The 26,774-nt window shown below is 46.2% G+C and overlaps 1 protein-coding gene and 1 long non-coding RNA gene across 3 annotated transcripts; one reads left to right on the forward strand and one right to left on the reverse strand.

The window, feature by feature from the left end:
• On the forward strand, positions 1-26,774 carry MROH6 (maestro heat like repeat family member 6). 2 transcript variants are annotated; one of them, XM_087891406.1, is made up of 15 exons: positions 1-167; positions 2,537-3,084; positions 4,349-4,501; positions 6,800-6,954; positions 10,312-10,474; positions 13,908-14,173; positions 16,039-16,176; positions 17,946-18,060; positions 18,540-18,683; positions 19,570-19,749; positions 20,804-20,959; positions 21,282-21,401; positions 22,153-22,255; positions 24,045-24,110; positions 26,351-26,774. In XM_087891406.1, the coding sequence occupies exons 1-15, from the start codon at positions 92-94 to the stop codon at positions 26,617-26,619; spliced, it is 2,652 nt and encodes an 883-aa protein (XP_087747532.1). In that variant the 5' UTR covers positions 1-91; the 3' UTR covers positions 26,620-26,774. The 2 variants fall into 2 exon arrangements, with proteins under 2 accessions (XP_087747532.1, XP_060537765.2); XM_060681782.2 differs by lacking the exon at positions 1-167 and having other exon boundaries at positions 2,566-3,084.
• LOC132709080 (uncharacterized) lies at positions 1,069-6,717 on the reverse strand. The gene is made up of 2 exons (XR_009620123.2): positions 6,622-6,717; positions 1,069-1,237 (listed from the first exon to the last, which is right to left on the reverse strand). It is a non-coding gene; the product is annotated as an uncharacterized LOC132709080 (long non-coding RNA).

Consider the following 26,774-nt stretch of genomic DNA (forward strand, 5'->3'; position numbering starts at 1 on the left):
TGGAGCAGCCACGGTGATGGGAGAATCGCCATGGTATTGTATGATTCCAGATCTTTGAAAAGCTAACAGTTCTCCTCTCTCTCCCCAATGGATGAAAACCCAGAGAGTGGTGGTCTTGCTTTCTCCAGGTGGAAAAGTTCTCCGAAGGAGGGAAAGCAGGAAGACTGGTGAGAGCTCCTAAGAAAGACCCATTTCGATGGTGCCATCCTTTCTAGATTGCTGTTAGGGGACTGGAGGCTAAAACATATGAAGAACGGTTGCAGGAACTGGGTATGTCTAATTTAATGAAAAGGAGGTCTAGGGGAGACATGATAGTGGTCTTCCAAGATTTGAGGGGCTGCCCCAAAGAAGAGGGAGTCAAGCGATTCTCCAAAGCACCAGAAGGCAGGACAAGAAGCGATGGGTGGAAACTCATCAAGGAGAGAAGCAACTTAGAACTAAGGAGAAATTTCTTGACAGGGAGAACAATTCTGGCTTCTGTCCAGAAGTTGTGAATGCTCCATCGCTGGAGGTTTTTAAGAAGAGATTGGACAAGCACTTGTCTGAAATGGTCTAGGTGTCAGCACTCCAAACTACATTCGTTCCAGTGCTGACATAAGGAGGAGAAGAGGGGGCAGCTTGGCAAGAGGACGCTTGGCTTTTCACCTACTTATTTTCCCTGAAGATAATATCCCCTAGGAGATGAGATGGGAGGGGGGACATTCCTGGGAGCTGAAGTAGTAGATATGGGGAGAGTGATTTGGAAGATGGCCAATGAGACGCAGAGAATTGGGGAACGGAAAGGGAAGGTTTTGGGGTCAGGAAGTCAGTGTTGGCTACGACATAATCAGGGACAGATTGTTGTGCTTAATAAATGAAAGATTTCATCAAAGACTATTTGTTTGGAAATGCAATTTATTTGAGATGACACCGAAACCTGACACTAGGTGGGTTTGCTGCCTGAGCAGGGAGTTGGACTAGAAGACCTCCAAGGTCTCCTCCAACTCTGTTATTCTGTTTCACGTGCTCAGCATAGTTGAGTAGAGGAAGGATGGCGTAAAGGGAAGGATGAGGACCACAGGGAAGGAGTAAGAGATTCAAACTATTCATCTTGTCCACTGTAAAGACGTCCAAGGTAAAGACAGACAGAAGACAGATGTTGAGAGTAGGTTTCATCACTGGTTTGGTCCACACTGAGCTGCTCCGTTGAACAAGTTCATCAGGCCCAAACGAAGAGTGGACATCCTTTCTGGCAATGCTGTAGTTTAAAACAGTTAATCCCCTTTAATAATTTAAGCAACGCAGTTAAAAAACGAACAGTGGTAGATGCAAGCATTTCGTATTGACTCCTCAGTACCAGACTTACAATAAGACGGTTAAAAGCGACGTACTGTAAGTGCCTCTTCCAAATTGGGTTCCTTGGTGAACTCTGAGCTTGGCTGTTTTCTTGCAGATGTTTCATGACCCAAATTAGGCAACCCAATCAGTGCTAGAACAGAGTGGGGTTTGCTTCTAACACTCCTTTCTAATACTGATGATGTTACCTAGTTTGGTAATGAAACATCTGCAAACGAACAGTTAAGCTTAGAGAGCACCAAGGACCCCATTTATTTATTTGATTTTTATACTGCCCTTCTCCAAGAGGACTCAGGGCGGTGAACAGCCGAGATAAAACATAACATATAAAATTTAAAAACAGTTTAAAAGATATTAAATAATTTCGGCCCACAATTTAAAACAACCCAGTTAAAACCAATTTCAAATTAAAACCGAAAGGATGGGATCAAGCCAGCCTGGCTAGATGAAATAGATGAGTTTTCAAGGCCCGACGAAAAGTGGTCCTCCTCATCTTCCTCCTCCTCCTCAAACTCCTCCTCCTCCTCCAATTTCTCCTCCTCTCCTCAACCTCCTCCCTTCTAACACTGATGATGTTACCAAGTAGGGTCATGAAACGTCTGCAAGAAAACAACCAAGCTCAGAGGGCACCCTAGATCCCACAGTCCTCCTCCTCCTCCTCCTCCTCCTCCTCCTCCTCCTCCTCCTCCTCCTCCTCCTCTCTCTTCCTCCTCCTCTCCACAAACCCCACTCTGTTCTAGCATTGCTGCTGTTACTTAGTTGGGTAATTAAATGTCTTCAAGAAAACAACCTAGTTCAGAAAGCCCCAAGAACTCCAGTCTTCCTCCTGCTCCTTTTCTTCCTCCTCCTCCCCCTCCCCCTCCTCCTCTCCACAAACCCCATTCCCTTCTAGCACTGATGATGTTACCAAGTTGGGTCATGAAATATTTGCAATAAAACAAGTAAGCTCAGAGAGTACCAAGGACCGCACAGTCCTCGTCCTCTCCCTCCACGCCCTCCTCCTGCTCCTCCTCTCAATAAACCTCAAGCATTGATGCTGTTACCTAGTTGGGTAATAAAATGTCTGCAAGAAAACAACCTAGAGCACCAAGGAGGCCTCATTTCAACCCTGACCTACAAATGTTCTTTATTCTTCCAAATAGAGTGAGTTTTATTTATGTCTTCCTTCTTCTGCTCCATTTTCTTCTTTATTTTTTCATAGGTCAATACATTAAATTTATTGAGAGAGGGGAAGACCTTCTTATTCCTCCTGGAGAAACTTCTGAGGCCTTTGAGGAACTGTTGACCTTTCCGTGTCTCGAGATAAGCTCCTCCGCTAAGTCTTTTTCCAAATCCTTTCCAAGTCCTTTCCAAATCCTTTCCAGGTCCTGCAGAAGAAACCTTAAAGAGAAGGTCTTCAAAATGTCCACCAAGACAGACGAGCTCAACGCATGGATGGAAACGACCAAACCAAGGACAGACTCTGTCGGAGTCCACGTTGGGTTTGACGCTGTTAAACCAGACCGTCTTCTCTCCGTGGATGACCAAGTCTTCTGTGGTCAGGAAGCAAAGTTGGAGAAGATGTCCGAGCCAAACGGTTCTGCTTTTGGAGAACTGGTTGAAGACCTGAGCCTGGTGGATCAGGAGGCACCTGCTCAGGTGCAGGAAGAAAGGAAGACTAAAGCCCCAAAATCCTCTGGAGAAGGAATGAACCTGGCTCCATCAGGGGTCACTTGCCCAACTCAGGAGGAGGAAAACGAAGGCTCCCAGGTATTGGCATTTCTTCTGGGATATACTTGTCCCTGAGTGTCCCTGCTGCTCCCTGTCATCATCATCATTATCTTTTAACGACCGCATAATCCCTTGTGGGGTGGAGTTTGGGCAACTGAATGAAACTGAGTGTTTTATTGGCCGGATGCCCTTCCTGTCACCAATGCAGAGTTTTGTTCAGAAGATATATTCTCATTGTGCCCAGAGAGAGAAATATCTGCCTCTACCTAGGATCAAACTCACAACCTCCTGATTGTGAGGCAAGAGCACCACCTCTAGGTCACCGCACCGCTCCTTTGCCATGCTTCCTGTTATCTCTGTAACTTTCATTTATGCTTTATAAGGGAAGTCGTTCCTTGCTCCTTTCCATCATCCTCACCCCACAAAGTAGGGATGTGACTTGTGCAAAAAAATATGGGGCATTTGCCAAACGATGGGGAAGAAACTTTAGAGTTTTTGTGTTATGGGGGAACAGTTGTCTAGAACAGGGGTCTCCAACCTTGGCAACTTTAAGACTTGTGGACTTCAACTCCCAGAATTCCTCAGCCAGCTTTGCTGGCTGAGGAATTCTGGGAGTTGAAGTCCACAAGTCTTAAAGTTGCCAAGGTTGGAGACCCCTGTTCTAGAGCCACATTTCTCAATCTTGACCACTTGAAGATGGGTGGACTTCAACTCCCAGAATTCCCCAGCCAGCTTTGCAGTGATTTGTCTATGACGGTGCGGGGGGGAAAGGTTGTCCAATCTTGGCAATGTTAACACTTGTGGACTTCCAACTCCCAGAATCCCATGCTGGTTAGGGAATTCTGGAAGTTGAAGTCCACCTATCTTCAAGTTGCCAAGATTGAGAAAGATGGATGAAAAATACAGATATTCCTTGCAAACAGTTCATTTAGTGACCATTCAAGGTTACAACAGCACTGAAAAAAGTGACTTATGGCCGTTTTTCGCACTTACGACCGTTGCAGCATCCCTGTGATCATGTGGTCAGAATTCGGACGCTTGGCAATTGACCCATATTTATGACGGTTGCAGTATCCCCGGGGTCACGCGATCCCATTTTTCTGGGATCTGGGGAAGCCAGATTCACTTAACAACCGTGTTATGAATGTCAGTGATTCACTTAACATCTGTGGCAAGAAAGGTCGCAAAATGGGGGCAGAACTCACCGAAGGAACGTCTCGCTTAGCGACAGAAACCATGGGCTCAATTGAGGTCGTAAGTTGAGGACTACCTGTAATCTCCATCCATTTCTTGTTTATTGCAGGGCCCGGAGGTCACACCTGGCTATGCCTCTCCCGTGGATGTCCTGCTGTCCACGGTGGGTAGCCTGAAGACCTGCGAGAAGACCCTCCTGAATGCAACTGCAGTGAAGCTCACCGTGATTTTGCACGAACAGAAAACTGATTTGAAGGACAAGGTGAGAGGCTTCTTAAAGTCTGAACCAATGGTGAAATCTAAAATTTGTTACTACCGGTTCTGTGGGCATGGCTTGGGGGGGGGTGTTAATGTGATTGGGTAGGTGTGGCTAATTTTTTTTTTTTTTTACTTTTAAAACCATTTTTTCTACATTCTAAAAATGCTTTCAAAAGGCTCTGACGATCCCAGCTGAGTTGCCTGATCGGCAGAGGCTTTTTTAAAAAGCTGGGATCGTCAGAGGCATTTAAAAGAAAAAAAGGGGGTTTTTTTCTTTTAAAAGCCTTTGACGATCCCAGCTGAGCTGCGCGATCATCAGAGGCTTTTTTTTTTTACTTTTAAAAGTATTTTTTCGGCGGAAGAGGTTGTAGAAAAAATGCTTTTAAAATTTTTTTAAAAAAGCCTCTGATTGTGCGGCTCAGGTGGGCATGGGGGGGGGCAGGGATTTTTGCCTACCGGTTCTCCGAACCACCCGCCTCCATCGCTACCGGATCAGGCGATCCGGTCCGAACCAGGAACATTTCACCCCTGGTCTGAACCAGCCAGAAGATGGTGTCCCCAGCGAGAATCCAAGACTGCACGCATACCTCCTAGGGTCAAAATGGGGTGCGGGGAGTGGCGCATCCCCCCCAGAGGCCCGTTTTCGCTCCCAGGGGGGGTGCAGGAGGCCGAGTGCTGCCTGCCACACCCACTGGCCACGCCCACCATGGCCACACCCACCCAGCAGGTCATTATTGCAGAGAACCGGTTGTTAAATTATTTGAAACACCCCACTCTGCAATCACTGTTTGTGGGGTGGTCTTCTCCAACTCTTTTTCCCGAATCATCCCGGGAGGGACAGGGCTCCATGTTTGTTGAGATTCACGGGGTCACCAGTAGCTCAGCGGTTGACTTGTTGATTAAAGAGAATCTGATTGAATCCACGGTCAACCACAGAAATCCTGGGTGATTTTGAGCCAGTCACTGCTCTCAGATCAACATTGAAGAAAGAAATAAGACATTTCCCGACAAGGAGGAGAATTAACCAGTGGAACAGCTTGCCACCAGAAGTGGTGGGTGCTCCATCACTGGAGCTTTTCAAGAAGGGACTGGACAGCCATTTGGCTGGGATGATATGAGGCTCCTGCCTTGAGCAGGGGGTTGGACTAGAAGACCTCCAAGGTCCCTTCCAACTCTGTTATTCTGGAAGCCCCCTTGAGCTCCTTATTTTAAACGAAATAACATGGAACATAGGAGGATAAAATGTGCAGTAGAAAACAATATTCTTGGTCAACGCTCTGCTTCAGGAGAGGGGCTGGAGCGACCTCCAGCAATAGAGATGTTCCTACTATCCATTTCTGGATCTAGGTTGATCTTTTTTATTCTTGGGTTCCAGAAATCTCAACTCAGAGACTTCTGGAATCCAACTGGAACTCAACTCAACCAGACAAGGCCACACTTTGTGTCAGGTGCAAATACAGTAACTGAATGTTTACAGAATAACAGAATTGGAAGGGACCTAGGCCCTTGAAGGTCATCTAGCCCAACCCTCTGCTGAAGCAGGAGACCCTAGACCAGGAGTGGGCAATTGTGGCTCTTTTACAACCTGTGGACTTCAACTCCCAGAATTCCTGAGACAGCTGGTTTAGGAATTCTGGGAGTTGAAGTCCACAGGTTGTAAAAGGGCCACAGATGCCCACCCCTGCCCTAGATCATTTCAGACAAATGGTTATCCAATCTCTTCTTTAAAACTTCAGTGTTGGAGCATCCAGAACTTCTAGTGGCAAGCTGTTCCACTGATTAATTGTTCTCACTGTCAGGAAATTTCTCCTTAGTTCTAAGTTGGATTTCACTTTGATAAGTTTCCATCTAAAACTTCTTGTCCTGCCCTCAGATGCTTTGGAAAATAGGTTGATTCCCTCTTCTTTGTGGCAGCCGCTTAAATATTGGAAGATATTATCGTGTCACCCTACTTCTTTTCATTAAACTAGAGATACCCAGTTCCTGCAACCGTTCTTCATAGGTTTTAGCCTCCAGCCCCCTAATCCTCTTTGTTGCTCTTCTCTGCACTCTTTCCAGAGTCTCCACATCTTTTTTACATCGTGGTGACCAAAACTGGATGCAGGATTCCAGATGTGATCTTACCAAAGCAGCATAAAGCGGTTCCTCCCACGTCTTGGACCGTGGGTGCTGCTTGAACTCGGTCTTGGAAGAAGAACTTCTGAAGGCTCCTGGAGAACCCCAACAGGGTCACTGCTGAAGCTCCCGATTCCCCCAACTTGTGGCCCTGTACCCATCTCTCTCTTCCATCGTTCTTCTGCAGGTCTCAGAAATAGTGGAACAGCTGTATTGGGAGATCAGCAGTATCCCCGTGGGCAGAGCTCGGAGGGCGGCGTTGAACGTTGTGACTTCTCTAGCAGAGGTGTCACCTGAAGACGTGGTCTCCAGCCTCTTGAAACACTCCCTGCCCTGCAACAGGTAATGACCCCTCACCGGCCTGCATTTCAGAAGGGGAGATCCATAATTAGCAGTCCAAGCAACTGGCTTCCCAACCAATTCCCTGGGTTTTCTTTTTTTGTTTTGAAAAAAAAAATATTTTTATTTTTTATCAGCATCTTTAAATGTACAGTCTTTTATCTATTCTTATCCATTGTTCGTTCATCTTATTCATTAACTTCTATTAGCTAATTAATGAATTGTTTGGGTCTGCTCTTTTGCCATTTCCTTCCTTTGTTTTACTACAACATTTCCTTTTTCTCTTCCCTTCTTTCTCCTCTTTTCTTTCGAGTTTCCTCATTCCTCCTCTCCTTTCCCTTTCTACTTCCTCTCCTCTCTTCTTCCTCCCCTTCTTACCCTCTCTCCTACTCTTCTTTCCCCTTCCTTCTTCCTCTCCTTTTCCCCTTCTTCTTTTCTTCTGTTAGTTTACAATTATTCCTCTTCTAATATTCCTGTACATTATTAATCAATCCATGTATCATCCATGTATAACTTTTGTGCCATCAAATCTTCAAAGTTTATCATCATTTCTTAACATATATATATTTATCTTTCCTTTTTTTCATTTAATTTTAACATACTGCAACATATTCATCTCAAAATTCTTGTCTTTACCATGTTTATTGTCTATACTCACTTTCTCTCCATTGATAAAATTTCCCCCAAATGTTGTAATACTCCAATTCTGTTTTCCCTTTAATGGCCAATGTCAACCTATTCATTTCTGCACATTCCAATATTTTCTTAATTACCTCTCCCTTTGTAGGGGTTTTTTCTGCTTTCCACTTTTGTGCAAATATCATTCTTGCCACCGTTATAACATGTATTATCAAATATATATGTTCTTTACTATACTTCTCTGAAAAACAGGAACAGTTAGTTCCCTGGGGTTTCCGATGCGCCTGTCATGCTGACCAGAAAACAGGATCCCCTCCAGACACTGAGTGTGTCTGTCAGTTGTCCCAACCTGGTCAGTTAGGAAAGGAAAACTTTCGGCTCCTTAGAAAAGTACATTGTATTAAAGCCAAGCGGTTACAGCAGAAGCAAAACTGGATCTGGGATTTTCACGTGGTTTACTTTTCCCTTGTTCCCACCTTCCACCTTGCTTATCTTTGAGTGTCCAATTAGGTGCTAACACATTGCTTGGGTAACAGTCCCTGACTTTGCAGGCTGGATAGTTGTGCAGTTCCATAGTGTGACCTTGCAACGGCCTTTTCTTTCAGTAAGGCCAAAGAATTTGAAAGAATACAATAAATGTTGTAAATAAAAATGGTGACAGCTCAGGAAGATCACCAGGTGCCACAAGAAATACACCTTATTTCCATAGCAAGGAAGATAAAGCAGGAATGGATTATTTAAATGGTTAAATTGATTACTTACTTAAAGAGGAAAATGGGTTCTTATTTGGATATCACTTCTGGAATTTCTGCTTGTGAAGAAAAAAAATGAAACTTTGATCTCAGTTGTGTTGATTAGCAAGATTTTGGTGTTATAGAAATGAGTAGTTATCAGTGGTGGGTTTCAAAAATTTTTACTACCGGTTCTGTGGGTGTGGCTTGGTGGGCGTGGCATGGCTTGGTGGGCGTGGCATGGCTTGGTGGGCATGGCTTAGTGGGCTTGGCAGGGGAAGGTTACTGCAAAATCCCCATTTCCTCCTAATCAGCTGGGACTTGGGAGGCAGAGACTAGAGAATAAATGGGGGTGGGGCCAGTCAGAACTTTTACTATCAGTTCTGTGGGCGTGGCTTGGTGGGCGTGGCAGGGGAAGGATACTGCAAAATCTCCATTCCCTCCCCACTCCAGGGGAAGGCTATTGCAAAATCCCCATTTCCTCCCAGTCAGCTGGGACTCGGGAGGCAGAGAATAGATGGGAGTGAGGCCAGTCAGAATTTTTACTACCGGTTCTCCGAACTACTCAAAATTTCCGCTACCGGTTCTCCAGAACTGGTCAGAACCTGCTGAAACCCACCTCTGGTAGTTATATAGTAATGTGTAAAAGGAAAAAGTTGAGGCTGGAGTAGGTTTATCTTGTACTGTGCCAGGAAGAGTTGGAAGTCAATGCCCCCTTTTCTTTCTTTTTCTCTTCCCCCTTGTATCTCACACCAGAGGTGTTTAGCTGGTTCAGACCGGTTTGCCTGAACCGGTAGCGGAAATCGTTGGTCTATGCCATCCTATTTAGGCATGTTTTTGAGGCTGGCCACATGCACGGATGGCAGGTGCACATGTGTGTACTAAGCGAGCATGTGCGCATGGGGCAAACCGGTAGTAACGTAATGGGAAACCCACCACTGTCTCACACCCACTTTCCCCCGTTCCCTTTCCCTCCCTTGATTTCCTATTTTCTTTCCTTTTTTGTATTTTATATAATTTTAAATAAATGATTAAAAAAAAAAAAAGAAAGATCCTGGGCAGGTTGGGGGGGCTTTGAGGGGCTCCCTCTTCAAAAGTCTTCTCCTGAAGGAAGAGGTTTTGGCCTCCTTGGGAACTTCCCGATTGTTTTCTCAGCAATGCAGTTTGGTGTCTGAGCACCTGGTCCCGTCTCAGAGTTTTCTTTATCTTCTGGCTTCATTATTAACCCCCCCCAACGGGGCTGAAGATGAAGAGAGTTGGAAGGGACCTCATAGGTCATCTAGTCCAACCCCCAATCCAAGCAGGAGACCCTACACCAGTGGTGGCGAAGCTTTTACTCACCGAATGCCGAACAAGTACGCATTTCGTGCTCTTTGTATGCTTCGCGCTCCTCCCCATGCGCTGCTCGTGCAATTGCACCATCTGCGCATTGCACGAATGCAAACGCTGTCTACACATGCGCAGGCTGCACGAGAGTACTCTCACGCACACGCACAAACATGTGTGCATGCGCAGGAGAGGTCCAAAGACCAGCTGGGTCCCCTGAATTGCATGTATGTGCCCCAGAGGCCTGAACACCAGCTGTGGCACGCGTGCATACACAGCTGCAGGTGAGTTGGGCGACAGCTTGCGTGCCTGGAAAGATGGCTCTGCGTGGCACCTTGGGCATGGGTGCCATAGGTTTGCCATCACGGCCTTACACCATTTCTGATAGATGGCAGTCCAGTCTCTTGAAAGCACCCACAACTTCTGGAGGCAAGTCCTTCCACTGATTAGAATAACAGAGTAGGAAGGGACCTTGTTGATCATCTAGTCCAGCCCCCACTCAAGCAGGAGACCCTACACCGTTCCATTTCAGACAAGTGACTGTTCAGCCTCTTCTTGAAAGCTTCCAGGAATGAAGCTCCCAGAGCTTCTGAAGGCAAGCTGCTTCCCTCACCCGTCTCAGCCCATGGGCCAAGTCACACCTGTCCACCCTTCCGTTTCACAGCACGGCCTCCGAAATGTGGAAAAGTCTTTGCACGGTCCCGGAGACGAACACCAAAGTCATGTGGTATTTGCTCCGAGAGTTGAAACGGAGAGCCAGCCTGCCCGAGCACAGCTGCAGCGCCGGAGATGGCACCGGTTACGAGGAGTGGCTGGCTCCTTTGGCAGTAAGTGTCAGCCCTGCGAGGTAGACCAGACCAGACTAGAGCATGAACTTCCCCAGGAAGGCTAAAACGACAGGACTTTTAAGGCTACAATCCCAGAACCTTGCTAGCATAATTAGAGGTACCGTGTTCCCATGAAAATAAGACCTAACTGGAAAATAAGCCCTAGGACTACCCCATTTCTGACAGATGGCAGTCCAGTGATTAAACTTCTATCTATCTATCTATCTATCTATCTATCTATCTATCTATCTATCTACCCACCCACCCATCCATTCATCTATCGATCTATTGATCTTTCAATCTATCATCTCTACCTATCATCTTTCTATCATCCATCCATCTGTCTTTCTGTCTATCTATCTATCTGTTCTGCCCCAGCTACGGATCCAAGAAGTGTAGCACACACACAGCTCCAAAAACTCCATTTAATACAAACAGACCCCTTTCAAAATGCAGGCTTTAACCACAAATGTCCTTATCAGCCTGCTCTGAATTACAGAGATTAAACAAAGTCCGACAAGGGTTGGCAATCAGCCCAGAAACCAAGTTGTAACAAAAAACTCACTCTCAAAATGCTCTGCGTAGGACCAAACGTTGTTTCCAGCAACATTTGCTATCTGTGTGCGAACTTAAATAGGCTAAGGGAGTGGCCAATTAACCCCAAACCTTACTCTCGAGGAGACCTCCTCCTCCTCCTGAGTAGCCATTCCTGCCTTTTGGCAGCCCTGCGTGCTCGAGCATTGAGAAGAGGCTCCTCCACTTCACTCTCTTCACTTGAAGGAGCCTCTGGAGGTTCTGAAGGCCCTGGCTGAGTCTCTGCTTCTGGCACCACATCCTCTTCAGCCTCCTCGCTGTCCGACTCGAGCGCCAGCTGCACAGGCTGCTGGCGCAACACCACACTAGCCTCCTCGTCGTCGGGATCAGCCACAATCCATGCAGGCCGCTGGCGGGCCACAACTCTATCTATCTATCTATCTATCTATCTATCTATCTATCTATCTATCTATCTATCTATCTAACAGAGTTGGAAGGGACTTTGTAGGCAGGGGTGAAATCCAACAAGTTCTGACAGGTTTTGGAGAACTGATAGTGGAAATTTTGAGTAGTTCGGAGAACCGGCAAATATCACCTCTGGCTGGCCTCAGAGTGGAGTGGGAATAGAGATTTTGCAGTATCCTTCCCCTGCCATGCCCACCAAGCCACGCCCACAAAAACGGTAGTAAAGCCCACAAAAACGGTAGTAAAAAAATTTGAATTTCACCACTCCTTGTAGGTCATCTAGTCCACCCTCCCTACCCAAGCAGGAGATCCTACACCATTTCTGTAAGATGGCAGTTCAGTCTCCCAGTGATGAAGCTCCCACAACTTCTGAAGGCAACTTCTGTTCTGTTGGTCACTTCCCAGAATTCCCAGCGTCTTCAAGATGTGGTCGGAAAAGTCACGATGGCGGCCACGGTGCTTTGATCAAAACTCCCTGGCATACATTATGGAATGTGGTGGGATTAATTTACGCCCCTGTGATTCCATCTTGACTGTGGCCACCCCTGGAGACATCTCTAAGCAACCCAGGGCTGGTTGGGTTGGGGTCTTTCACCTCTGCTCTGCAGCTGGAGGCCCTTGGTCCACCCCTGGAGTGGCCATCCCCACCCACTCATTCGGATGCTGCCTGGTGCACCAAAGACAGTGCAGGCCACACCGGCCCTTATACCTCTCGTCCATCTACTCTGAGGGACCTGGGACTATTTGTGGCTGAATAACATACTGTAGAAGAGAATATTTGCAACTCAGGGTTGAAGTGTGGGGTCCTTGGTGCTCCCGGATTTTAGTGGTTTTTCTTGCAGAATTTTCATGACCCAACTAGGGAACATCATCAGTGCAAGAAGGGAGTGGGGTTTTATGTGGAGGAGGATTGTGGGGTCCTTGCTGGTCACTGAGCTTAGTGGTTTCCTTGCAGATGTTTCTTGACCCAAGAGCCTTGATGGTGCAGTGGACTAAAGTGCTGTTAAGTAGCACTTAGCTGCCAGCTGCCTGCAATTACTGCGAGTTCAAATCTCACCAGGCTCAAGGTTGACCCAGCCTTCCATCCTTCCGAGGTAGGTAAAATGAGGACCCGGTTTGTAGGGGCAATAAGCTGACTTTGTATAAAATAGAACACCACTTAGGGGGGGCCAAAAGCCCTACTAGGCAGGTATATACAAAAAAGTATGAAAGCTATTGCTTAACGCATTGTAAGCCGCCCTGAGTCTCCGGAGAAAGGCAGCATATAAATCGAACCAATAAATAAATAAATAAATAAATAAATAAATAAATAAATAAATAAATAAATAAATAAATAAATAAACAAACTAGGTAACATCAGTGCTAGAAGGAAGTTGGTTTTGCTCTCTGTTTATATAGAGTGACTTGCCCTGTCAATGTTGATGGGTTTCTTGATTAGGCTGTTGTTTACTATTTGGTTGTCTGAATTGGTAGTTGGGGTACTGTTGAGTGCTTGATTGTGGGTCTGGTGTTAAACAATAAACAACAGACTAATTAAAAAGTGACAGTGCAAGTCACTGAATATAAACAGAGAACAAACCTCATTCCCTACTAGCACTGATGATGATACATAGATGGGTCATGAAACGTCTGCCAGAAAACCACCAAGCTCAGAGAGCACTATGGACCCCACAGTCCTCCTCCTCCTCCTCCTCCTCTTTCTCCTCTTCTCCACAAACCCTACTTCCTTCTACCACTGACGATGTTATAGTTGGGTCATTAAACGACTGCAAGAAAACCACCAAGTTTAGAAAGCACCAAGAACCCTGTTAAGAAATTTGCAGAGCAACCCTTGAGTAGCAAGGGTGTGCACATGAAAACGACTGAGAGTAGTTATGAATAAGCACAGTCAACATACAGATACACTGAGTTGTGATATATTTTACTTGCAAGAAAAAGAAAGCATAGTCCAATAAACAGTCCAGGTCATAAACAGATAAATCAGGAGATATAGCCAGAACGATAGTCCAATAACAAAGTCTTCTTACCAGTTGTCTTAGTCATTCAAAGTAAACAGTTCTTCTGGAGTTGCAAACAGTAGCATACAGCAATATCAGAGAGCAAGAACAGCAAAAAGAACAAACCATGTTTCTTGCTCCCTCTTAAGGACATTAGCAACAGAGCTAACCAATCAGGACACAGTATGATGCAATACAGCAGTCTTAAAGCTACATTGATAGTTTATATATTGCCAACCCAACAGGTTAGTTAAACCATATTCCTAACAAACCCCACATCCTCCTCCTCCTCCTCCTCCTCCCCACAAACCCCACTCCCTTCTTGCACTGATGAGGTTCCCTAGTTGGGCCATGAAACGTCTGCAAGGAAACCACAGAGCTCAGGGAGCACCAACCTTCCTGCATCTTAATGTTTCTTTTTCTTTTTACTTTCCTAGGCTATGAGAGCGCTGGGCGAAATGTTGAAACTCTTCACCTGCACAGGAGCCATCCATGGTTTCTACCCCACCCTCTTCCTGGCTATCCTGACCCAGATCCACTTCCTGGTGCAGCTTCCAGGCTACGGGCAGAAGGAGGAGGAGGAGGAGGAGGAAGAAGAGGAGGAGAAGGAGGAAGGCTGGACGCAGCAAACAGCCGGCTCCAGTGGCAGGGCTAACGGCCATCCCGCTGTCCACTGCAAATATGTGGTTGCTGAACATGTGAGGTGATTATATGGGGGAGACACCCCCCCCCTGCGACTTAAGATGCGCCTGTCTGGGCTTCTCTCCCTTGACGCCAATGAAGACCCCCCAAATCCTCTTTCAATCAGAATAGAGCTGGAAGGCACCTTGGGGGGGGGGCTTGTAATCCAACCCCCTGCTGAAACAGGAGACCCTAGATCATTTCAGACAAGTGGCTGTCCAGTCACTTCTTTAAAAAAACAAAAACCCTTCCACCTACAATTTCCGGTGGCAAGCTGTTCCACTGGTTAATTGTCTTCACTGTTAGGAAGTTTCTCCTTAATTCCAAGTTGCTTCTCTCCAGTGGTGAAATCCAAAATTTTTTTAGTACTGGTTCTGTGGGCATGCCTTGGTGGGCATGGTGTGACTTGGTGGGCGTGGCAGGGGAAGGATACTGCAAAATCTCCACTCCCACCCCATTCTGGGGCCAGCCAGAGGTGGTATTTGCCGGTTCTCCGAACTACTCAAAATTTCCGCTACCGGTTCTCCAGAACCTGTCAGAACCTGCTGGATTTCACCCACCCAATTAACCACTGGTTAATTGTCCTCACTGTTAGGAAGTTTCTTCTTAATTCCAGGTTGCTTCTCTCCTTGATTAGTTTCCATCCATTTCTTCTTGTCTTGCCTTCTGGTTCTTTGGAAAATAAATAGACCCCCCTCTTCTTTGGGGCAGCCCCTCAAATACTGGAATACTGATCTCATGTCCCCCCTACTCCTTCTTTTCTCTAGACTAACCAAACCCAAATCCTGCAGTCGTTCTTCCTATGTTTTAGTCTCCAGGCCTTCGATCATTTTAGTTGCTCTTCTCCGCACTTTTTCCAAACTCTCAACATCTTTTTTTTATAATCCGGTGACCAAAACTGGATGCAGAATTCCGAGTGTGGCCTTACTAAGGCTTTATAAAGCGGTATGAATATTCACGCGATTTTGATCCTATGCTTCTATTTATACAACCAAAGGATTGCTTTGGCTTTTTTGGCTGCTGCTGCACACGGCTGGCTCCTATTTAAGGGATCGTCCACTAGGACTCCAAGGTCCCTCTCACGGCGGCTCCCTAGGTGGCTCAGTGGCTAAGACGCTGAGCTTGTCGATATTGAAAAATACTAGAATATTAAATTTGGAGGGACATGATTTGCTGATGGGATGGCATGCTTTCTTATGGTATAAAGGAACTAAAATTCAGGGGTATTTTAGACATGGGAGAAGATCAAAAAGTACCATTATCTGAAGATTCCAGTCTGGGTATCTATAATTGAAGCTTTTTCTTATCCAGTGGTATTTGAAGGGGAACAAATTGTTAGATGTAATGAATTATTGGATGAAAAAGGTGAACTTAAATTGAAACAAAACTTAGAAGATCAGGGAATTAAGATAAATTGGTTTTCATACATGCAAATACTTTCCAGATATCGAGAAGACTTTAAACAAGAAGGTATTTATAGTGTTTCGACTGGTTTAGACAAGATATTAATGGGTTCAGATGACCATATAATTAAAAAGCTATATGGATATTTACTTGAAGCAAAACTGGAAGAAGAACAAGTTAAAGAATCAATGATAGCATGGGGGAAAAAAATTTGGTTATAATAAGAAAGGTTGGCGGTTCAAATCCCTAGTATCGGTCTCCTGCGTGAGCAGGGGGTTGGACTAGATGACCTCCAAAGGCCCCTTCCAACTCTGTTACTGTTACAGAGACCGTTTCTGAGCCAGGTTTCCCCTAATCTGTACTTGTCTTTTCCTGCCCAGGTGTCAAACCTTGCTTTTCTCCACCTATAGATTTCACGTGGTTGGATAGGTAGGTGCCCATTGTCCGAGGTCTTTCTCCCTGAGCCTTCTGTTGCCTGTGCAGGTTCGCAGTAGATACGCTGAGGACCCTGATGCTCCGAGACCACAACTACAAGGTCCTGCTAGGCATGGAGATGAACAAGGGTTGGAGTCTCCTCTCCAGCAAGGAGGAACACCTGAGAGGCGTGGTCCTCCTCGCTCGGTAAGCAGATGCTCCTGAGCTCCTGATCCCGAGGAAACCATCCGCTCACTTGTCCGATGAAAGTAACCTTGGCATAGATCAGTGTTTCTCAACCTTGGTAGCTTGAAGATGGGTGGACTTCAACTCCAGCCAGCCAGCGCTGATTCAATCCCCCAGCCAGCGCTGATTCTGGGAGTTGAAGTCCACCCATCTTCAAGCTTCCAAGATTGAGAAACACTGGCATAGATGTTTAAAGATAAATCAGCTAAATGTTGGAAGTGCCACCAGATACCTGTGCCCAGGGGTGAAATCTACTTACCTTCCTTACTGGTTCGGAAGCATGCACAGAAGGTAAAAAAAGGTAAAAAGTACTACCTGTTTAAAACCAGGAAATAATTTGATTTTTGATTTAATTTGATTTATATGCCGCCCTTCTCCGGAGACTCAGGGCGGCTTACAATGCGTTAAGCAATAGCCTTCATTCTTTTGTATATTTTATACAAAGTCAGCTTATTGCCCCCACAAACTGGGTCCTCATTTCACCTACCTTAGAAAGGATGGAAGGCTGAGTCAACCTTGAGCCTTGGAGAGATTCGAACCAGCAGAAATTGCAGACAGCTGTGTTAATAACAGGGTGCACTAAACCCCTGTACTATCAAGGCTCCTGGGCGGCAATTGCTACCGGATCGCCAAACCACAGGGGAATATCGCTACCAGATCAGGCAGTCCGGTCTGATCCGGGAGCATTTCACCTCTGCCTGGGTCTTATTATCATATGTGGTGGACATGCGTAGAAGCAAAAAAAAAAAAAAAAACTGGACAAAAATACATACGTGACTCAAATAGATGATAAAACAGCACATTGACTTCAAACCAGAAAATGTTTTTGTTGGGGGTTTTACCTGAAACTATAGTAAGGGGAATGCATATCTAATTATTCATGTATTAACTGCAGCTAGAATTGTGTTCGCACAAAACTGGAAAAGTGAAGAGATCCCCTACGGATGAGAATGTGATTATTATTAAATAATCAAATATTATTTAAAATTATTGTTTAAAATTATTATTTGTTTATTATTTATGTATTATTATTTAAAATTATTATTTAAAATATAAAAATGAAAATATTAGAATGTGCAGAAATGAATAGATTAACACTTGCAATTAAGGAGAAAGAACAAACTGAATACTACACGACATGGGGATTATTTTATCGATGGTTAGAAAATAAAAACCGAAGAGAGAAATAGGGAAATAAAAGAAGATGATTAATGAAGAGTAGAAAATATGTTAAAAGAGAAAACAGGATTATTATTATTATTATGACTATTAGGATTAGTATGTTTAATATAACTATTATATTCTTATTAGAAGGTATGTTAAGAGGGAGTAAATATATTTATTATGTTCAATATTAGTATTGTAAAATTAGAAAATTAGCATTAATGTAAGGAAAACTGCTGTAAATTTTGATTATTACTGCACAAAGATATTTGTACCCAGACAATACACTGTTTAATAGAAGATGGAATTATTATACTAAAAAATAACATTTCTATCTATCTATCTATCTATCTATCTATCTATCTATCTATCTATCTATCTATCATCTATCTATCTATCTATAAAAATACATATTACAAACTATTCTAAAAATACGAGTTCCAGGTATATTAGTAAAAAAAGAAGCAGACATACTGCGAACTCAAGAACTTAAGATTTAAAATTTTTTAAGAATATATGACAGTAACCTCTCAGCATGGTGGGTGGGGGCCTCTTTATCTTCCCAGAATCCTGGCGACCGTCACAAACCATCATTTGTTGGGGCTGCTGGCAGAGGTCATCCCGCGACTGGATGCCCAGGAGGAAGAAAGGGCTTTGACAGCCAAAGCGCTTTTTGCAGGGGTAAGTCTAGGGCACCGGAGGCGTGTAGGGTGGCAAGGGGACGGAAGAGAGGAGTCTGACTCTATAGCAGGGGTCTCCAACCTTGGCAACTTTAAGCCTGGAGGACTTCAAAGCTGGCTGGGGAATTCTGGGAGTTGAAGTCCTCCAAGGCTTAAAGATGCCAAGGTTGGAGACCCCTGCTCTAGTCTATAGGACTCATCTCTGCTTCTCCGGCTTGGGGGCTCCTAAAGCAAAGGTGGATCAGAAGTGGTTGATCATGAAGGCTAAGTCAGGAGAACCTGGTCCTGGAGAGGTCCTGCTCTCTTGGGTCCACCAGAGGCTTCTCCTGGCATCCAGCCGTTGCTTCTGGCGTTGCCACCGAGTTCCACCCCTCACTCCTTTTGGATGACCTTGGAGCTGTGGCCCTCAGGAATCCCACCACTGGCTTATGGCTCCAGGGCCCACCGTCGGCCCGTGTCTGACGCTGGCTGGCTGGGAAGTTTCTTTGCAGCAAGGTTTCCATCCGGCTGGTCCCCAAGAGGAGAGTCCTGGCCAAGCTGGAGCAGTGGCAGGCAGACCCCCAACCAGTGGTCCGTTGGCTCAGCTTCCAGGGATTGGAAAACCTGGCGCTGCAGAAGCAGAAGGTAAATTGGGGGGTCCTGACCGGGGAGGGGGGCATTCGAAGGTGGTTCCCAGTCCTTGAAAAAGCTGTTCCTTTCATGAGCTAAATCCCCAGATGGCAGCCGATTTCCAGGTTCTCCAGACCCTTCCCAAGAAGATGGTGTAGTGAGAAGTAATCACGCACGCACACACTCCAGGAATGAATTATTTTGGGGGATATTAAAAGAGACAGAATATTGTATTTCCCCAAAGGAGAAATGGAGAAACACGTTCTTAAAGGCAGAAAGCAGCCCCAGTCCTTCTTAACAGCCTCCAGCAGATGCCTGAAGTCTTTAGAGATGGATGTTTTGTGCCCTTTTAAGAAATCCAGGCCAGCCTATTCACAAACAAAACACCTTCACCTCCAAATGACGGGATTAAGAATTTATGTCCCCCCCCGCCCAAATTTACGTCCCCCCCGCCCAAATTCTAAGAACAGGACATGACCCTTAGGACATAATAGGATTGACCCATCACCATTAGAATAGCAAATGACGAGTGGTGCGGTGGCCTAGAGGCGGTGCTCTCGCCTCACAATCAGGAGGCTGTGAGTTCGATCCTAGGTAGAGGCAGATATTTCTCTGGGCACACTGAGAATAAATCTGCTGAATATAACACCGCATTGGCGACAAGAAGGGCATCCGGCCAGTTAAACGCCCAGCTCCATTCAGTTGCCCAGACTCCACCTCGCAAGGGATTATGGGGTCCTTAAAACAAGATGATGATGATTTTGGAGAGCTGCTGGAAAGGGAACCGGGGGAGACTTGCCCCTCATTTGATTCCGATTCAGAACGCCTTGATCTCCAAGCATGGGGGTCCTTGGGTGGGCTTTGGGGATGGGGTTTTAGGGCCTGGTTTCCCTCCTTGCAGCTGAGGTCCCTGGAAGGCCTGGTCTCCAAAATGCTGAGAGGTCTGAACGAGGCTCACGAGAAGACGGTGAGAGACACCCTCGGAGCGCTGCCGAAGATCCTGAGCCACCACCAGCGGAGGCTCTACGTGGGCTCCCTGTGCGTCCTCGTCGCAAAGAAACTCCGGCCTCTCCTGGAGGACGTAAGGCTGAGGGTGGCGGGGAGCTGGAGGGAAAATCCTATTTATTTCTGGGGAGACCTGCTCTGGCGCTTTAGGGTTTCGCGAATGCAATCCTTGCTTGTATAAACAGAGGCATAGAATCGAAGTCACGTGGAGGATTAGTACCGCTCTATAAAGCCTTAGTAAGGCCACCCCTCGATCCAGTTTTGGTCCCCACATTACAAAAAAGATGTTGAGACTTTGGGAAAAGTGTCAAGAAGAGCAAGTAAGATGATTAAAGGCCCGGAGATTAAAACATAATGAAAAACGGTTGCAGGAATTTGGGTTTGGCCAGTCTAGAGAAAAGAAGGACTGGGGGTGACATGATAGCAGTGTTCCACTATTTGAGGGGCTGCCCCAAAGAAGAGGGGGTCTGTACCAGAGTGGGGTTTCAGCAGGTTCTGACCAGTTCTGGAGAACCAATAGCGGAAATTTTGACTAGTTCGGAGAACCGGTAGGTAGTAAAAATTCTGACTGGCTCCGTCCCCATCTATTCTCTGCCTCCCAAGTCCCAGCTGATTGGGAGGAAATGGGGATTTTGCAGTAACCTTCCCTTGCCACGCCCAGCAAGCCATGCCACGCCCACCAAGCCACACCCACAGAACTGGTAGCAAAAACCCACCACTGCTCTGTACCCCATTTCTCCACAGCTGCCCTTAAAGGCAAAATCTTTACTTTTAGGAATAAATATTTCTTTTTTCCTTACAGCTGTCCGGATCTCATTTTTATTTATTCTTGCGCAACCCCGACTCTAGTTAGAACCCCAAATTATTCTTCTGACTGTTTGTTTGTTTGTTTTCTTTTTGATGGATTTGTTCTTTTCGTTATTCCTCTTTATTTTATTTTTTTTAAATTATATTACTATGGTGGTTGGTGTTGCACAGTCGGCCAGATGTTCAGCCTGGATTTTGCAGTTTTGTTCTGCCTCCTTCCCAAGGACTTAGGAAAAGCAGATGTGGATGTTTGATTTTATTTTTAAATTTTATTTTATCTTTTCATTTTAAAAAAATGCCCACCTTCTTCTCCTTCTGTCCAGGAACGAGAGCCGGAGCGTTCTCTGGCCGTCCGCCTGTTCGGGGAGCTGCTGCCTTGGGTGAATGTCCGGCACAAAGCTCAGATGCGGGAGCGAATCCTGACACACTTAGTACCTTTCGTCCTCCATCTGTGCGACCCCAGCCAGCAAGTGGTCGAAGTAAGAGCTTCCTCTCCGGGGAGGTTTCCAGAAGGGGCTGTTGCAAACTCACTGGGGCAGAATTCAGCTTTGGGTCTCCCTGGGGCAGGGGGCATTGGCCTAAGACCCTGGCTTTGCTCCCCAAGATCGTGGGGGGAGGTGGCAAGAGGCCACTTGGGATGGGGGACACTTCCCTCGGATAGCTCCCAGATGCAGTGCCGCTTTAACCACACATCTGGGAGAGCTGAAGGCGAGCGGCTTACAAGAAGGACACAGAAGCACATCTGGGTTGCACATCTGGCCTGAGAAGAACCCTCCCCGTCCCTCTTTGTCCTTGACACAGACCTACAAGTGGACTTTGGCCCGATGCAATAACTTTCTGGCCTGGAATCTTGGGTTGGAAATTTTGACCTTGGCCTATTGTGACTGCCAGAAAGCCCTGGACAAAATCTGCAAGAGCCTGGTAGGTGGGGGATGGATAGACCCCTTCTCTGAGGAAATCCCCCCCCCTCACTCCACCCCATTGACAAACTTCCCCTGGGATCTACCAGCTGGTTTCAGCACTGTCCAGGAGTGGGGCGTAATTTGATGCCCTTAGGAGCCCTCAAATGGCCATGGGGATGAGACGAAGGGCTACTGGGGGACCTCATAGCAGTTTTCCAACATTTGAGGGGCTGCCCCAAAGAAGAGGGGGTTGGTTCAACCTGTTTTCCAAAGCACCAGAAGGCAGGTCAAGAAGTAAGGGATGGAAACTAATCAAGGAGAGAAGCAACCTGGAATTAAGGAGAAACTTCCTAACAGTGAGAACCGTTAACCGGTGGAACAGCTTGCCACTAGAAATTGTAGGTGAAAGGTTGTTTGTTTGTTTTTTAGAAGAAACTGGACAGCCAAATTGTCTAGGGTCTCCTGCTTGGGCAAGGGGTTGGACTAGAAGACCTCTAAGGTCCCATCCCGCTCTGTTCTGAATTGGTATTGTCTGCTTTCCTTGTGTGCCATCCCAAGGTGAATGGTACCATTCCCCCCACCCACCCTCCAAAGGACGGGCATCCTGGGTATGCAGGCCATCCAACCCTCTTCGCCAGGGGTCTGCCCCACTCCTGGCTGCCCCCTTGCAAATGCTTCTCTCTCTCTCTCTCTCTCTCTCCCCCCGTCTCCTCTCTCTCTCTCTCCTTGCTAAGAGGTTCAGGGCAGCCCCCTCCCCTTTCTCTCTCCAGGTTCAGTGGTACCCTGACAAGATCCTGGTTTTCCTGTCTTGTACGCTGGATTACCTGAAGAGCTCCAAAGCCCCCTTGCGCAGGGCGGCCGGGGTCTTTGCAGGTGAGGGGCGGGGGTATCCACCTGGTGGGAAAGGGACCCTTTCCAGCTTCAACCTGGACAGGTGTTCTGCCCCCCCCCCCGTTCTCCAGATGATGCTGGGTCGAAGCCAGCCATCTCTCACCAGCCATGCTGATGCCCCCTTCCAGTCCTCGACTTATAACCATTCACTTAGTGACCGTTCCAAGTGAGAACAGCACTGAAAAGGACCAGATTTTTCACACTCGCGACTGTTGCAGCATCCCCAATTCAGGTAGTCATTACGGACACAATTGAGCCCCAAATTTTTATGATGCCAAGTGAGAGATTTGTTAAGGGAGTTGTGCCCCATTTTACGACTTTTCTCGCCACTTTTTTTGCAAGTAGTCCTTGACTTACGGCCACGATTGAGCCCCAAATTTCTCTTTCTAAGTGAGTTTTGCCCCATTTTACGACCTTCCTTGCCACCGTCGTTTAGTGAATCGCTGCGGTTGTTACGTGAGTCCCACAGTTGTTAAGTGAATCCGGCTTTCCCCCTTGACTTTGCTGGTCAGGAGGTTGCGAAAGGGGATCATGTGACCGCGGGGCGATGCAACCGTCGTAAATGTGAGTCAGTTGCATACGAATGTAAATCACGTGACCGTGGGGGGTGCTGCAACAGTCGTAAGTATGAAAAACGGTCCTAAGTGGTCCCTTTTTTCAGTGCCGTTGTAACTTTGAACGGTCACTGAATGAACGATTGTAAATCGAGGACTAGCTGTATTGATCTTGAAGGTGATTAAAATTTGGACGCTTGGAAACTGGCATGTACTTACGACGGTTGCACGGACCCGGGGCTCAAGCGACCCCCATTTGTAACTTTCCCAGCTGGCTTCTGACAAGCAAAGTCAATGGAGGAAGCCCGATTCCGCTTAACGACGGCGTGATTCACTTAATGATGGTGGTGTTTCGCTTGTGGCCACAAAAAGCCGTAAAATGGAGAAAAACTCACTTAACCAACGGCCTTGTTTAACAATGAAAATTTGGGGCTCAATTGTGGTCGTAAGTCGAGGACTATAAAATGTCCCCGTAGTATACTAGGTGTAGTATAAAATACAACTAATGGGGAAAACTGTAACATCTGGTGTAAAGTTTTGTGGAAAAATGGTATATTCTAAATAATTGAGAGACAGGTTGATCTAGTGGTGAAGGCCTCAGGTTAGAAACCAGGAGACTGGGAGTTCTAGTCCCGCTATAGGGTGTGAATTCAAATCCTGCGCGGTCAGGATGTACAGGTAGTCCTTGATTTACAACGGCTTGTTTAGTGACCAGTCAACATTTCAATGGCACTGAAAAAAGTGACTTACGACTGTTTTTCACACTTATGACCGTCGCAGCCATCCTTGTGGTCACAAATTCAGACACCCGGCTACCGACTCACATTTACGATGGTTGCCATGTCCCAGGGTCACGGGATCCCCTTTTGCGACCTCCTGACAAGCAAAGTCAATGTGGGGGAGGCCAGGTTCACTTAACAACGGTGTTACTCACCTAACGACTGCAGTGATTCTCTTAAGAACCGTGGCAAGAAAGGTCGTAAAACAGGGCAAAACTCACTTAACAACTGTCTCGCTTAGCAACAGAAATGTTGGCCTCAATTGTGGTCGTAAGTCAAGGACTACCTGCATTCTGCCTGGGCAGATCTCAATCGATCCTGGGCAGATCCTGCCAGCCGGCCAAGCCTGGAGACACCAGGAGGTGGGGGAGGCGGATGAATTGGTTAAGACTCCGAGGCGGCACCAGATGCGAATTCTGCTCCTTCCTGTCCACACAGGATTCCTTGCCTTTTACATGGATGCCCAGCAGCTGAGCCAGGAAGCCCTGATCGCCCTTCAGCAGGGTAAGCGAGGGTAGAGGGCACTGGGCATGTGCGGGGCTGGGGGGGGAGATACCAGGCAGCCTTTTGCAAATTGGGGTGGGGGGCTTCCTCAGGGGATGGATGAAGAAAGTCAGAATTGGGCCACGTCCGGGGGGATAAGACCCTCGCAAGTCGTTGTGTTTGAACTTCGGGTGTGCCCAAGTGCAATGCCAAGGGTTCACGAAGCTGGCATCGAAGTGAGATGGGCGGCATGTCAATATAAATTTAATAAATAAATGTGAAAAAATGGATGAAGTTAGCAGAGACGGCTCAACGGACTGCTTTAATTAAAGAAAAAAAAATTGCAAATACTTTTATTTCTACCTGGAAACCGCTTCTGGACTTTATGCTTGAGGTGGGGGGAAAAAAATGAAACTTTGATTTTGGGTTTTACCGATTCAATAGGTTTGTTGTTATAGAAATGGCATATTTCCATAGAGATAGGTTTGTGTTGTTATATAGTAGTATAAACTAACCATTTCTATAGCTGACTAGTTTATACTACTGTATAAAAGTAAAAAGTTGAGGTTTGATGTTATTATTTTATTCGACAGTACCGAACGGAGTCGGAAGTCAATGTCGTTTCTTTCTTTTTTCCCTTTTTTTCTCTTCCCCCACTTTTCTCTTCCCTTTTTCCTTCCCTATCTTCCCTATTATTTACTTTGGTATTTTGTTTGTAGACTACATTATAAATGAATAAAAACTGAATATAGGAACATAATAATAATAATAATAATAATAATAATAATAATAATAATAATAATAATAATAATAAATAAATAAATAAATAAAAATAATAAATAAATAAATAAATAAATAAATGGATAAATCAGCTCCCAGCAAGGGCTGCCTTTTGCAAGTGGCTTTAAAGAGGCGGAAAGTCTGCCTGGAAAACCATCTTCAACTTTGATTCTGGAATCCCATCCTGCACGCACCTCTCAAGAAAAGGTTTTATTTATGGTCTGCAGGTAGTCCTCGACTTACAACAGTTTGTTTAGTGACCGTTCGAAGTTACGACGGCACTGAAAAAAGTGACATAGGACTGTTTTTCACACTTAAATCCATCCCCGTGATCACATGATCAAAATTCAGATGCTTGGCAAGGGATTCATATTTATGACGGTCGCAGTATCCCGGGCTCACGTGATCCCCTTTGCGACCTTCTGACGAGCAAAGTCAATGGGGAAGCCAGATTCACTTAACAACCGCGTTACTAACTTAAGAATGGCTGTGATTCACTTAACAACTGTGGCAAGAAAGGTTGTAAAACGGGGCAAAACTCACTTAACGAATGTTTTGCTTAGTAACCCAAAATTTGGGCTCTATTGTGGATGTAAGTTGAGGACTATCTGTATTTATTTATTTCATTGATATGCCGCCCCTGTGTAGAAGTGCCTCTGGCTGGCTTAGAATATAATAAAAACATACATATAAAGACACTTAAACAATTAAATATGTTGAAGAACTATATAAATATATTATTTAGTTTAATATGCAATTCTAGTGTTATTTGGACTTGATTTTTTTTTTGAAATCCAGGGAGTTAGAACACATAGGAAGATTTATAGCTTTTGTTGAATTGTTGTTTTAATTTCTGTTTGTAAGCATGGGTGGCTGGGGAATGCTGGGAGTTGAAGTCCACCCATCTTAAAGCAGGCTGGCCGGGGAATGCTGGGATTTGAAGTCCACCCATCTTAAAGCAGGCTGGCCGGGGAATGCTGGGAGTTGAAGTCCACCCACCTTAAAGCAGGCTGGCTGGGGAATGCTGGGAGTTGAAGTCCACCCATCTTAAAGCAAGCTGGCTGGGGAATGCTGGGAGTTGAAGTCCACCCATCTTGAAGCAGGCTGGCTGGGGAATGCTGGGAGTTGAAGTCCACCCATCTTAAAGCAAGCTGGCTGGGGAATGCTGGGAGTTGAAGTCCACTCATCTTGAAGCAGGCTGGCTGGGGAATGCTGGGAGTTGAAGTCCACCCACCTTGAAGCAGGCTGGCTGGGGAATGCTGGGAGTTGAAGTCCACCCACCTTAAAGCAAGCTGGCTGGGGAATGCTGGGAGTTGAAGTCCACCCACCTTAAAGCAGGCTGGCCGGGGAATGCTGGGAGTTGAAGTCCACCCACCTTAAAGCAGGCTGGCCGGGGAATGCTGGGAGTTGAAGTCCACCCATCTTGAAGCAAGCTGGCTGGGGAATGCTGGGAGTTGAAGTCTTTTCTTTTTTGGTTCTAGGCCTCGATTGCCTGCTGAGCGATCCGGAGCCCTCCATTGCCGAGGTGGCCTCCGTCTCCATCCTGCAGGTGAAGGAGGTCCTTCGGGCGGCTTCGGCCTCTGCCTCGCCCATCCCCTCAGCCCTGGCACGGATGTTTTGCTGCCTCCAGCCGGGAGAGAAAGAGAAGCCGCAGTTTGAGGACAGTCCCTACAAGAGGAAGAGGAGTCCGGAGGGCTTCCTCAGCATCCCCCAATCCCTCCATGAAGGAGGCCGGCAGGAGGCTGCTTAAGGCTCCCAAAGTCACGGCCGCCTTCGTTTTGGGGGGAACGTTGTGTGTGTGTCGTGTTATCCTGGACGTTGCTTCTTATTCCTTGCGGTGTTTCACGTACAAGCTCCACACAGTTGTTCGGAGCCTCCAAAACTCTAAATAAACAAACAAACGTT

The sequence above is a fragment of the Pantherophis guttatus genome, chromosome 3 (assembly GCF_059756535.1).
Source record: "Pantherophis guttatus breed Tessera chromosome 3, ASM5975653v1, whole genome shotgun sequence".
Classification (NCBI taxonomy): domain Eukaryota; kingdom Metazoa; phylum Chordata; class Lepidosauria; order Squamata; family Colubridae; genus Pantherophis; species Pantherophis guttatus.

Excerpts from the sequence above, each read along its gene's own strand:
- MROH6 (XM_087891406.1), top strand. The coding sequence starts at position 92 with ATGAAAACCCAGAGAGTGGTGGTCTTGCTTTCTCCAGGTGGAAAAGTT. Across the intron at positions 6,955-10,311 it reads CACTCCCTGCCCTGCAACAG|CACGGCCTCCGAAATGTGGA; the intron begins GTAATGACCCCT and ends TCCGTTTCACAG. Across the intron at positions 18,061-18,539 it reads CCAAAGCGCTTTTTGCAGGG|TTTCTTTGCAGCAAGGTTTC; the intron begins GTAAGTCTAGGG and ends CTGGCTGGGAAG.